This window comes from Gasterosteus aculeatus, chromosome 4 (assembly GCF_964276395.1).
Source record: "Gasterosteus aculeatus chromosome 4, fGasAcu3.hap1.1, whole genome shotgun sequence".
Taxonomy (NCBI): Eukaryota; Metazoa; Chordata; class Actinopteri; order Perciformes; family Gasterosteidae; genus Gasterosteus; species Gasterosteus aculeatus.
Window position 1 is genome coordinate 10,280,756 of NC_135691.1, and position 13,928 is coordinate 10,294,683.

Sequence of the window (13,928 nt, forward strand, 5' to 3'; positions counted from 1 at the left end):
GGAATGTAAACGTTATCCCGTTAAAAGAGATGCACCTTTACTTAGAAACAAGACAAATTAAAATTGGAACCCAAATAAGGCCAAAACGGGGATAGTTATTGCAACAACTAGTGCAATTCGTCGCGACGACGAGGCGCTTACCGATTAAAAGGCCAAATGGCGGAAGGATTTGTAAAACTCATAGGGTCAACACCCGTTTAAAAGACTTGACCATAAAATGCATCTGTCCACCTCTCTTCATGCTGCACCAACCTCCTGTCGATCTACAACACTGGGCTTTTAAAGGGGAGATGCAGCGCACCTGCAGATAATTACGACAGACGCACCTGCCGACAATTATAAGACGCACCACTAGACAGCGAAAAATAAAACCTCACCTGCAAAAGTAAACATCTCAATAAATTCGACAACTCAAACGAAAAGACAATTGAAAAAAATAATTAAATGATTAAATGAGAAAAAGAGATATAAGTGTATAAAATCATTGTACAATTAAAACAAGGTTGCAGTTACATATATCTTACCTCCGCAGTAGCTGATCTCCTGTCAGGGAGCATCAGTGTATTCGCATGGCTTCCCGGGACGATGGTAGATCCTATACTCATTCTGGGTCCAACTAACATGTAGCGCTTCTCTCCAGATCTGTACTGGATGCTGTGACAAAGTGTCCCGTCATAATTGGTCTCTTGTAGATATTTAGAAGTATACTCTGTGGATTTAGAGCACTGCATTGCAATCAGCACGATGATACTGATGAGAAAAAGTGTTGAAACTGAGCCCAAAGTTATCATCAGGTAAAAAGTCACGTTATTCTCCTCCTCGTCATTTGTTGCACTTTTAACATCCGAAGCAGCAAAAGCCTCTTTGGGCTCCACAACTTTGACAATCACAGTAGCTGTTGCTGAGAGTGAAACGTTCCCGTTGTCTTTCACCAGTATGACCAGTTTATGCTCAGCATCGTCCGTCTCTGTGAACGAGCGAAGTGTTCTGATCTGTCCTGTATAGCGGTCCAACCCAAAGAGACTGTGGTCAGTAACTTCCTGCAGTGAAAACAGTAACCAGCCGTTATATCCTATATCAGCGTCATAGGCTCTGACTTTAGTCACCAAGTGTCCTGCGTTCACATTGCGGGGAATCTCCTCCACACCTTCAGCAGAACCGTTAGAGCTGAGAGGATACAAGATGATCGGAGCGTTGTCGTTCTGATCCAGAATGAACACGTGCACCGTGACGTTGCTGCTCAGTGATGGAGTGCCAGAATCTGTGGCGATAACTTGGAACTGGAACGTTTTCAGGGTTTCAAAGTCAAAACCTTTTAGAGCTAAAATTGTGCCATTGGCTTCATTGATATTTAAAAATGATGTAATGGTGGGTGACGAACTCTTGCGGTCGAGAGAATACATGACTGCAGCATTTTCGCCTCCATCGACATCTTCTGCTCTTACTGAAAATATTGACATCCCAGCCTTATTGTTTTCAGGTACATAAAAAGTATAAGGGCTTTCAGTGAACAAGGGAGAATTATCATTAACATCCAACACATTTACCTGTATCACCTTGGTTGATGACAGCGCTGGATTTCCTAAATCCTTAGCTGTTATTGTGATTTCATACATATGCATTGTCTCTTTGTCTAGGTAGTCCTTGGTGACCAAAGAGAATGACTGTCCATCCGGGGACGGCTTTAAGTCAAAAGGCAGATGTGCAGGCACACTGCATGCCACCTGTCCGTTCACACCCGAGTCAAGGTCCGTCACACCCATCAACGCCACCACCGTGCCAGGAGGTGCATCCTCTGGAATGCGACTCGAAAGGGACGTGATCTCTATTTCGGGTTTATTGTCGTTCACGTCTTCCACCTTAACAACCACGTTGCAGTGTGTGGAGAGGGACACTGCACCTTTGTCTGCAGCCAGTATCTTAATCTCATAGACTTGCTTTGCTTCGTAATCAAGACCTCCTTTCACCGTTATTTTCCCAGTTCTGCTATTCAGGTCAAACGGTTCAGATGAGAGTCTTCCGGGTTTACTCCGTAAAGAATATTCGATTTCACCGTTAACCCCTTCGTCTGGGTCAGACGCGTTTACTGTCAGCAGGAATGTTCCTGTCGGTACGTTTTCCTTTATTGTTACGGTGTATTTCTGTTTATCACACACTGGTGAGTTGTCATTTATATCAGACACAATAACAGTGACATTAATAGTACCAGATTTTAAAGGTTTACCCCCATCATTAGCTGTTAAGAGTAGGTGGTGTTGAGCAGCGTGTTCTCTATCCAACGGTCGCTGTAAGATTAAGAAAGGAACCTTTCCATCCTCCCCAAATTCTTCAGTTTCGAGGCGAAAATACTGGTTGTGGTTGAGCTTATATGACTGCAAGGCATTCAAACCAACATCCATGTCGTGTGCTCCTTCCATTTGAAATCGAGATCCAACTACGGCGGACTCCAGCACCTCCAACGTGTAGTTATCATCAGGAAATTTCGGAGAATTGTCATTTACATCGAGTATTTCCACAGTTATTTGGTGCATCTCGAGGGGATTTTCTACAACGGCTTTCAAATTTGTGACGCATGGAACCGTTTTTACACACAGGTCCTCTCGATTTATTCTCTGGTTCACTAATAAAACTCCATCTCCCGTATTTAGCTTAAACAGTTCCTGCTTTGTTCCTGACACAACACGCAGATTCCTATCCGCGAGTCTCCCAACATCTAATCCGAGGTCTTTTGCCATATTTCCAACGGCAGTGCCTATTTTCAATTCTTCCTGAATGGAATACCGTATTTGAGCAGATATTCCTTCCAAATTAGTCACAATCAGCAGGGGCAGAGAAACATAAATCCACGCATCCAGCCATTGTTCCTTGATTTTCCTTAACGCCATTTTACAAGAAAGTCTTTGCAGCGAAGGTTTAATCACTCAAAAAAACGTTGCGGTATGTTTCGTTTTCCTCTCGTGGATCGTTAACGATGAAGCTCTGGTTCTGCCTCCATCATGATTCCGTTTTAGCCCGGTCTCTGAATCGGTATCTTTGGGTTGTCACTGAATGTAGCCTACTTGATAAAATAAGCCCCCCTCACACACCCAGCCACCGCGCAGACATGTAGTGTAACAGCACCACCCATTGTCACCGTAGCAATGGTGCGGTCGCGATGATACGTTTTCCTCCGGAGTAACCTGTATGTAATCTTGCTGAAATTCTTCAGAACATCTGCATTCGGGCTGACGCTCTCGGACGATGCAGTAGGTGTTTAATGTTGGGTCGTATAGCGGTTCCAAGAAAAACAATTTATTATTTCAACAGGCACTTTATTTATTTTTTCATGATCTGTTGTAACATCAATGTATATTTCCCCCACATAGGCTGTCATTATGCATAATTGATATCAACAGTGTGTAACGAGTGAGGTACGGAGCCAGATGCAGGGTCAGCAACGGGAAATCAGTCCTAAAGGAAGTGCTGGAAGGTCTGTCATGAATGCGGAGAGATCTGACAGCGAGTTGGTGCGACTGGGGTTTCCATACTGAAGGGGGTGAGTAGGGAGACAGGTTAGTGCGATTGGGCTGACAAGGTGAATGTAACCAGCAGGTACAGAGTGAACTGATTAGGTGGAGTGAGGGAGTAATGTCTGACAGCGCTGTGCATCTTTTAATTTTTCTCACGGATTTGAAAAATAGCCCCACTATTTACTAAGAAAGTTAAGTTACATTATCTCTGCACACTGAAAAATGTATAAAGTTGACTACTTGAAAAAAAATGCCTTAAAATATCTATGTAAAGAAGCTTATTCATTTTAATTTGTTAAAAAATATGTTTAGGAAACTCATGTAACTGCAGTAAACATTACTTGAGTATAGTTGACAATGAGTAGTCAGTTCAGACAACTTAAAGATCTGAGTTATAAGAAAAAGTCCAACCATTCACAAAATAATCAGAAAACCAATCACCTTAACATTTTACAAAATTACCACAAACTGTGAGCTGTTGAAACAACAACAGAGAAAAGTTGTAAGGCAAAGTTTATTTCTAAAGTTTTGTCCTCACACATTTTCTTAATCTCAAAAAACCTCGAGTTGATTAACTTAAATATCAACATTTTTCAGAACGTCAAAGGTTGGATGACTTGCTACTTGTACCTTTTGATAACTGTTAAATTAAAGTGATCATTTGTCTCAACTACAATATTAACAGTTAACACTACATTTTCTTTAATTATTATAACTTCAAATTTTAGTTTTCAAACCACTGGAAATAGTTCACCGAATTTAAAAAATAACTAGACAACCTGTTAAGGTTTCGGAAGGCTCTCGAGGGAGGACTCAATCCTTTGTTCTCGTCCCGGCCGGAAACGAGGACACGAATGAGTCAATTCGTTTAAATTCAAAAATCAAAAGTTATTTAATAACTGAACAACGTAATAGGGATTACAATTACAAAGTGAAATACTAAGCGAACAGTGGAATATTTCGCGAAATAGAGAATCCTCTGAGCAAGTCTAAAGTGACTTATCAACGCGGCTGCAGGAGAAGTTCTAACAGTCTTTTCCCCGCCATGGTCCTTTGAAAACTCTTGAGGTGTGTCTTCCTTGGTGCATTTGAATGTCATTGGCTTCTTCTCCAAAGGGTCACCTCCTCCATTGTCCCCTTCACGTCGAGGTGTGATGCTGCAGCTGTAACCTGAAACCTCACTGTACTAGCTGTCCCTCACATTCCAATGCACTCAATGTAGATACAGTTGGCTTTATGCCTCAATGAGTGAATTTAACAAAGCATACATCGTTTAAGTCTTCATCTTATAACTAGTACACTTTGATTACAACAACCCATCATTAATGATCACCGTTCATCACACTTCATCATAAGATCTAAAACAGTTCATGTGGTTCAATTCTCAAGACATTTGCCTCAGTCGGCTGCCTCGCATTAAGTTGTTCATTTTATTACCTGACAGGAGAAAAAACTCCCAAAAAACCCTCTTTGGGGATAAAATTGGGAGAAATCCATAAAGAACAGCAATTGGCATCCGTCCCCAGGTTTTAACATCACATTGTGACAGAATGTTAATGTGTACAGTGTTTATATGATTTAAATGACTATGAATTGTGTTTGATTGAAATTGCATTCACTTCATCTAACATGTTAATGTAATAACTAATATCTAATAACACACAAACTATAATTCTAACACTAAACATTATTACACGTACTATAATGTCCTGACTAGGGGTGCACTTCTGGCTTAAATCCCTAACAAACCACATCATTTTATGTTTACCAAAATCAATGTTTATTAGTTTGCGTTGTCATTGTTTTAAGTTGGTCAAATATGTTGAGTTTGTTTACTTGAAAAGAAGTGACTCAACACTTACAAATATTTCAAATTCATTGAGTATAAATAACTAAAGGAATATACCTCAAATTCATAAACATTTGCTATTGAACAGTATTTCTCACATAATAAAGAATTTAAAAAATGCTAATTTGGTCTTTTTTGTCACAGCCTGGCTGCTGCAGGGAGACCAACGAGTGAGCTAAGAGGAAACAATTAATTGTTAGCAAAAGCAATCAAACAATGCAATGTGGAAGTATCAGTATGTGGCAGTAAACACAAAACAACAGAACTCAAACATAAAGACCAGACCGGTATCATGCCAGGTGGTCACAGTATTCACATACGAAAATGAACGGAATTTTTACAAAGAAAGTCTTAAATTAAAAATAACGTGCCATTACCCACAGTATGAGAATGCCTTGCATCATGAAATGGTGAAATGCATTTTGAAGATCTCTTTGGACTGTAACAATAAACAAAAGCAATAGTCAACTGGACAGGACCAAAAATAATATATTTTCCATAACGAGTAAGTTCTTGGGTCTGACCCAGCATGTCACAGACCATGCACATCATGAAGACTGTCCCTCACTGCAGGTTTTTGAGGACTTTGGTCCAAGTGAGAGAAGCACTTAATAAACTCAAAGGTGTTCCTCAGCTGCTGAGGGTACTCCATATTCAGGGTGTAAACAAAGCCCAAAGATTATAGGCACATGGCAGTTCCATCCAAAATGATGGCAGTAGTTTTAGCCTTAAGGTAGAGTGAATGAGGAGAGGCCACACCATCTTCTGCGATCCCTGTTCCCCGTGAAGGGGTAACATGTCCGGAAGGTCATCACTATCCTAACAAATATAGCAGCATTTCCATGTCAAATTGCATGATTGCAACAACGAAGTACATGTGTTAAAGACCTCTCTGACAATGATACAGAAATGAAATATTTTTACTGTACAAATTTAGAGATTTCTCAAATGCAAAAGTCCCATAAGTGTATTTTCAAAAAGGTAATATCTCCATATTGGAGCAGCAACAAAAATCAGTCACTTGACTGACTTCTTTTCAAAAAGGGCACGGGTCGCATTAATGTTGAAAGGACAATGTATTCATATTTTCAGCTCAGATATATAGCAAGCAAATACGTACAATTAATTCATTGAAAATGTACCACTTGAACGCTTAAATAATCCATGAAATATCTTTTAAAGAATTAGGTCATCATTCAAGACAGTGAGAAGAAGGTATTTCTGTCTATTGGGAAAGTAAAAGTTCTCACATTCATTATCTCTGTGTAAATATGATCTGCAGCACACTCCCACTATCGTTATCCTATGAAGAGGTGAGCAGTGACATCTCATGGATTGAACCTGCAGATGCAACTATGACGAGCCCACATGTGTATCTTCTCCAAATGGTGCTCCATTCTGCCGCAGTGGGTCTGCGCAGAATAAACCATGATAGAAGATTTCAGATTATAATCACACTAACGGTTGCAAGGAACTTTAGGGGGGTATACGAAATCAAAGGAAAAAAAATCCGCACCACATTCAACATTCTACGGGAGCTACTGGTTTGGAATTAGGCCAAGTGCACGAGCACTGTCGCATTGTGCGACACCTTCTCCCTCTTTCTTCTGCCGTCATTTTCACCATGCTGCTTTGGGGTACAAGCATGTTTCTATGAACCTCATTGGTGTTATGACCAGGCCTTGGTAGGCTGATTAATCGGTAATATTTAACAGAGAACGATAATCTGACGTCTGCTTTCTGCGGTTGCTGCATTGTGACTTTAAAACAGGGCTGGGTTGTGTGTGCGGAGGAGGAGGGGGGGGGGGTCGCAGAGGGAGTGGCGCCATGTCAGAATAATAAATTACAGGCAGCTTCAGAGCTCGCCGCGACCTCCGGCGAAAAGACAGCCAGTTGCCACGGCAACGCAGCACCAAAGGGCTGGTAACTGTCCATAGTGCTGAAAGCAAGCAGCGCCGAGGAAGGAAGGAAGCAGAGGGGGAGGGATGCAGGATCTGTGCGAAAGCTGCAGACAAAGAGAGTGCCTCGTTTCCCCATCCCCTGATGCTGTGCATTAGCTAAAACATATCTCTCTTAGCACTATTACTCAAAATAATAATTTTGTAATGAATGCAACAATGTAAAACAACCCAGACTGTAGGAAATATTACTCTTAAAATCATGTTTTTCTTCAGTATTCCAAATTATGCAATAATTATAATTAGACAGTTAGCCAGTTTTACATTGTACAGAAATCACATCCGGGCTGTAGGATATGCATTCGTGCAGCGGTACCCAACCTTTTTTCCCTCACGGACTGGTTTCATGTCCTGGGTTCCAGTACCAGTGTATAGGACCGTCAGACCAATACCGGTGAAGGGTCTGGTGGTTGGGGGTCGCTGGGTTAGTGTACTAGTGACCGCTGGTGGTGGCTCTGCTTTGTTCCTTATTGGTGCTATGAAAAAACGTGTATCAGTGATCTAGTCTGCCAGTGGACTCCAGCAGCAGACACCGTGAGAGTCTCCTCTCAGGGTAAAGAGCCGACAAGACTGAAAATGTATCTGATCTCAAGCTGCCACACGGTTTAAACAAATAAGATTATCTGAACTTAGACCCCATAAAAAAACCTTTTAGTTAAACATTGCAATGACAAACGCCTCTTAAGTGCTTCTAAAATGTAAGGGTAGTGGATTCATTTCTGAAAATAACTCATCCTGCTTTCATAAAGATCATTACATGATCTCATCTCTCTGGGGAGATGTCATGTGTGTGTGCACATGCAAATGCAGAGACTTGCACACACCCTTTCTGGAAAACAAAATAAACTGAGTTAACACTTAACAAAAGCTGCCTATAATCGTTTTATTAATTCATATCTGCACCAAATAGAACATGTAGCCTCCAGCGCTATTCATTTGACTATTTAGAGTGTCAGTTGAGTTTTTTTAGGGTAAAGCTGGCCCCGATGTCCTCACGGTGCGTGGATTGTGCTGACTTTGATCAGTGAAGACAGTCCAGACAGAACCTTTATGTATTGCCATGCCTCTCCCTCCTGTTTTTAGACACACGTATTTTTCACGTTTTCCTGCTGCGTTTGAAAAAGGACTAGCAGTAGGGTGATAAAAAACAACTATTAAAGACGGAATACGCTTTTTTGAACATTTCAAAACTTTGTATGCAGAGTCTTCTAATCTTCACTAGGTCACATGCCTAAAATTGAATTTGAGTAATGAAAAGAGATAATTATTTGTAAATTTGTTAGACATAATACTTTCGACCGGTACAGCAGCAGACTTGTTCTCAGTCTGTTTTTTGAAGGGCAGGCAGGCCAAGCATGCTTATCAGGTTCATCATTCTGTAAATAATCAAGAAAGTGTAGAATATGGAGAATGTTATTGTTTTGGGAAAACAACAAAAAGACTTTAATGGTCAAAATTTCAAAGACAAAAAAATGCCAAGGGGCAAAAATGCAGGCAGGGACCAGGAACGAAACACCACAGGCTCCACAAACATGCAGACACTACATCTGACATTCAACAATGCCGCGACAAGGGACAAGAGACACACATGGCTTAAATACACTGGGAAGGTGCAGGTGATTGGACACAGGTGGAAAAAATCAGACAATCACAGGGGATGACAGGACAAGGCAGGAAGTGAAGTTACAGGGACACAAGAGGCAGAAAACTACAAAATAAAACAGGAAACAAACCCAAACCGTGACAACTATGATTATTTGAATGCCCGGTGAATCATTATCATACAGCATCTGTGGGCTGAATTTTACTGACAATTGTTTTAAGTGTTTGCTATTTATTTCAGACACTCTCATCAATTCAGGCATTTTTGCAGGTTTGCTGCACTTAACTGCGATAACTGCGATGCTACTGCAATGCCTTTAATTGTTAGGTGGAAGTAAAAACTGAATTTTCAGCTTGCATAGAGTCCGTTCGATCTATTCACATGCTAACCTGGAATAATCATTGAACTTCTCTGGGAGGTTTTGTGTCAATATCATCCTGCCCTTTGAATTCAGTATTTTAGGATGCAGCCTTTCAACAATGCACGTCAGTAAAACATTGCTGAATATTACATTATTACTATTACTGTTAGTATGTTATAGATTCTCATTTGTCTTTACCCTTTATGTGTAATAAAATGTATCATGAAACACTGAACGTTTCATTTGAAAGGTCAATACTTACATTGTTTGTAGAAAAGTCCAGAATTAAGAAAGATTGTTGCGGAAACAGTCTTGTAAACATGCGTACACACACAATATTTCAGGTCATTGCTCAGATTTGGTTGCCATATCAAGACTGTTTCAGTAATAGTAATGATGAAAACAAAAAAACAACTATTCCATGGTAATTTCAAAGGACATCATGGACAGTTGAGGCAAAACTTTAAAACTCCAGTCCAGTCGTGATTAGTGATTATAATTTTCTATTTTGAAGACAGAACTGCTACCAAGGAGCATAGTCAGGAGGGCCTGTCACTCAAGAATTAAGAGACTGTTGTGTTTTCTGTGGAGTTTTGTAATTTGTGAAGTTTTGTTATTTCTTATTTACATGTGTGATCAAATGTTTACCTGCCAGAGCTATACATATAAATGCCAGTAACACTTATGGAGAAACTCTGAGGTTTAGCAGCGCAATAGTGTAGTGCCCCTTTAAGAGAGGAGTGTGCTGTGAGGACATGTGACCGGTGTTTACTACGTGTAAGGAAGCGCGAGATTCACTTAGTTTGTAATTACTTTCAACCCCGTGTGCAGCCACTTGGTAAGCTCTCTTAATGTCCAATGTTTTCTTGTCTACTTTATGATGTACGCTTCATGTTGTCTGATGTTGCCATAATATGTTGCTGCTGTGTTTACTTTCTTTAGCTTTATATGTTTAAAGTATGAAACGCGGACTGATATGTAACGTAGGTACTTCCTGGTTTGCCGTGGGGCATTCTGGGAGTTGTAGTTTCCAGCGGTAGTTTCCTGCTAAGGAAAGACTGCATGCATTGTGAATGTGGCGCATAATGTTTGAATGTACATGCAAATAATGAAACTATGATGATGGTGGATTATTATTATTGTTATTATAGTATATTAATAATGTTTATTTGTATTTTGAATAATGTTATTGAGATAAAGAACTGGGGAGCTGTGTTGGTTGTACTATGCACATGGAAATTGAAACGTTGCATTTGTTATTATTCCAGGTTTATTACCTGGTTCCCTTTTGAACAAAATAAACAAACAAATGAGGAATCCTGAGTAATGTTGTATGTATGCCGGGTTGCCCTTTCTGTGCGGAGAACACGGGACAGAGACCAAAACATTATTTGCATTCTGCCAGTTCTGTGTGCAAGAATTGGCTCTCTTTCTAAGGTTGAAATTATACTCTGATAGTTTGAAAACTGCAATTTATCACATTCTCTGATGATGGAGTAACAAATTAAAATGGTATGGAACATTATCGGTTAAAACCTGATACAGACCCATACAAAAACTCGTCCTTTGGTATAAACAAAAAAACATTTTGCAAGGTGAAATGTTTGACATTTCAATATTTTTATATTTGACACCAGCAGACGATTCTGTCAGAACTCAATCTTCTACAGCTGACCAGTTGACTTTAACTCCTTTATATCAGCAAACATTTAAATTCAAATTAACTGCATTGCTTTGACCTGTTCTCATCAGAAATGTAAATTCTATATTTGTTGACGGATTACCTGCCTTTGTGAACCGGAAAGTAAAAGTATTTTTAAAATAACGCAGCAGTATATTGTCGGCAAAACTCACGAGTTTCACGAGTTCAATCATTGAGTTTAATGTATTAATTTGTCTTTGTAGTTAATAGATCATACAGACGTAGAATACAATAAGCTCACTTAATACACCGAACTATAGATTGCACGATAAAAGTACCACTGTACAACAGCACTTCATGTATACATTTGACCGTAAAAGATTACTGTAAAAGACGTTATATAAGTAATGCAATGTGAGCTGTGCTAAAGAGTTTGACTCCATGATGTCTGATCATTCTCGTGGCCCATACGTCTGACGGCCCAGGAGTTCCAATGTTTTTGTGTTATTGACAAATAAAGGCATATTTATAGAAACCAATGCATGCTACTCTATACTGTACATTAGCCTTATTTGTATTCCTCTTTGTGTTGAATTTGCAGATACATACAGTAGTCATTATTACAGATGAGCACAGCTTGCATTGGTTGAAAGCAGTATTCGTTATTAAAGTTAACACTAAGTTGGTATTTGAGTTTTGATCTTTTCACACAATATTAGAAGACATTGAAATGAAACAGCATTCAGAGTTTGGCATTGTAAATATAGAAGGTGAAAGTACGTGGTCATGTTTGTGATATATTTCCCAGCAGTCATGAGTAGACATCAGTCCATTCTCACGACACTCTCCACTCACAGCATGCACTTGTGTTCAGATCAACCAGTCTTGTTCTCTGGTCATGTCAAAGTGAACGTAACATTCAAGCACACTATGCAAATTTGGGATGAGAGTACACTGCACCTTTGATCCACGGAAAAGTAATATGCTGTTGCACTTCTTCATTGTGTTCTCATCATTGTTTTGAAAATGACTTAAACAGAGAGGCCTAACTACAGAAATTGAATTGCTCAATACCATAAAACATCTTAAGCTATCAAAGCACTTGATTATCCCATGCACAAACAAGTGAAAGGCAGATACATAATGGCTGAAGGCCTCAATTTAGTCTGTTTGAATCACGTTCATGTTTAGCCCTAGCTTACATATAAAGCACAACGTCAAGTACAAAACACAAAACTACTAAAAGCTACAACATCTATAAAATACAGATTTCCTTTTGTTTCACACAGAAGTAGATGTCGGTGCTCTCTTTTTTTGTGCTGTTTCACTTATTTAACTTGTTTATTATAGATTGATGCTGTTATGGGCCAAGCTAAAGCACAGAGGTTAATAATGTAATCAAAATGTCTTTCATGTATAAAGAGGAAATCGATCTCTTAAAGGCATTTCAACATGTCTGTGTCCAGTCTGGTAGTCCTTGTTGAGGCTTCTTCAATTTGCAAATTCAAAACCTTTCAAGTATCTCCTCTAGATTTCTTTTTCAATGTACGATGGTCTTGGAGTGACGCTGAAGTCATGCAGTCTTATCGTGCATATTAAACGGTGAAAATAGATTGTTGATTGGCTTTTCATGTGCTTAAAGAAAGATAAGGGAGAGGGCTCCGTCCTTAATTAGCCACCGTAGTCCATTTGGTGTTATGGCATTACAACTGCACATTGTGAGAACCAAGGGTCAGACTGAGTGGGGTGGATGTGGGGCCATTCATGAGAAGGGGTCTCTTCTGTCATCCGGGAAGCTTTCCTATCAGATTCAAACGAGGACACAGCTTCAGATCGGGTCTTATGTGGAACTGCTGCTGCTGCTGCTGGATGCCTGCCAATGAGACAAAACAATTAGATAAATATTGGAAAAAAACCACAGCACTGACAGCCATATGACTGGACAAAATTACACATCTCATGCAGCCAAAGCCTGTCACACAGACAGGGGCTTCAGGCAGAGGACAGAGGGGGTGGAGGGATTGGGCAGATCCTTGATCATGTAGTGGTGAGGTGGCAGGTCTATGAATACCATGCTCCAATGTTATGTGAAGGAGAGCGGTTGCTAGGTAACAGGGTGACTGGATTCCGTCTCTCCTGCACAAAGAATTAGGTCACAATTTGCACTACAGCAGACAGTAAATTGTCATTCTCTGAAGTAATTTACATTCAATCCATTTACAGTAACTAACCCAGTGATACATCAACAACACAGTCTGGACATGATGGACTAGGTTAGTATTGGATGAACACTTTTTAATCATGCACAGGACCTTCTTAAAAACTGTGATTTAATGAACAACATATCAATATTTTCTCTTGGTGTGTGTGAACTGAGCATTAACAGTAAAAGTCAGATTGGGAAAAAGGTAACGCCTTGAATTGGAAACATTTCATAACTGATCACTGACCTTAAGGCTGTGCAGTATGTTCATATTATTTTGTCAGACTCGTCATGTTATCATTGTGATTTGTATGACCTAATGTTTTTTTCCTCCTGTGGTCAATACAATCATTAGCTTTAGATTTTTAGGTTTTGAGTAGGATCATAGTCACGAAAACAAAAAAGTAGTATTTACTCCACCGATAGTTGAATTGCATACACAGATTTTAGAGGACTTGAGTGATGAGGAGTTTACACAGCCTCATATTAGTTATACTGACTCAACATTTGCATTAAAACAAATTCTCTCCAAAAGATACTACACAAGACGAAATACTTTAGCAAAGGATCCACTGCGCACAAAAAAAAAATCACTAAGTGGTGTAAAATCATTCATAAAAGGGCATCCAGGGTGGGGGAGAGAGACTCCTGCATACCTCCAACTGCAGTGCGGACATTCCTCATTTAGGGTACTTAAGAGCGGGGAGAAAAAAAACAAGCAATTTAATGATCAGGTTATTGCAAGACATGGAAGGGTTATTTGTGTATGTATCCTATGATTGAGAGTGTCGAGGCACCATCAA

At 39.8% G+C, this 13,928-nt stretch overlaps 2 protein-coding genes across 14 annotated transcripts in view; both read right to left on the reverse strand.

Annotated features, from left to right (window-relative positions):
* The window catches only part of LOC120817097 (protocadherin alpha-C2), a 161,443-nt gene extending 158,402 nt beyond the window's left edge, over positions 1-3,041 (reverse strand). Inside the window, exon 1 of the mRNA XM_078101279.1 lies at positions 525-3,041. Within this exon, the coding sequence (XP_077957405.1) occupies positions 525-2,885 (2,361 nt within the window). The 5' untranslated portion in view covers positions 2,886-3,041. The remainder of the gene's footprint in view (positions 1-524) is intronic.
* Positions 3,042-11,137: 8,096 nt separating this feature from the next.
* The window catches only part of LOC120818128 (protocadherin alpha-C2-like), a 34,177-nt gene continuing 31,386 nt past the window's right edge, over positions 11,138-13,928 (reverse strand). For 4 of the 13 annotated variants that reach the window (XM_078101295.1, XM_078101300.1, XM_078101302.1 and 1 more), the window contains exons 2-3: positions 13,782-13,817; positions 11,138-12,795 (exon numbers count right to left, since the gene is read on the reverse strand). In XM_078101295.1, the coding sequence (XP_077957421.1) occupies positions 13,806-13,817 (12 nt within the window). In that variant the 3' untranslated portion in view covers positions 11,138-12,795; positions 13,782-13,805. Of the gene's footprint in view, positions 13,818-13,928 lie in introns of all 13 variants that reach the window. The other 9 variants (XM_078101296.1, XM_078101301.1, XM_078101303.1 and 6 more) reach the window with 4 other exon arrangements.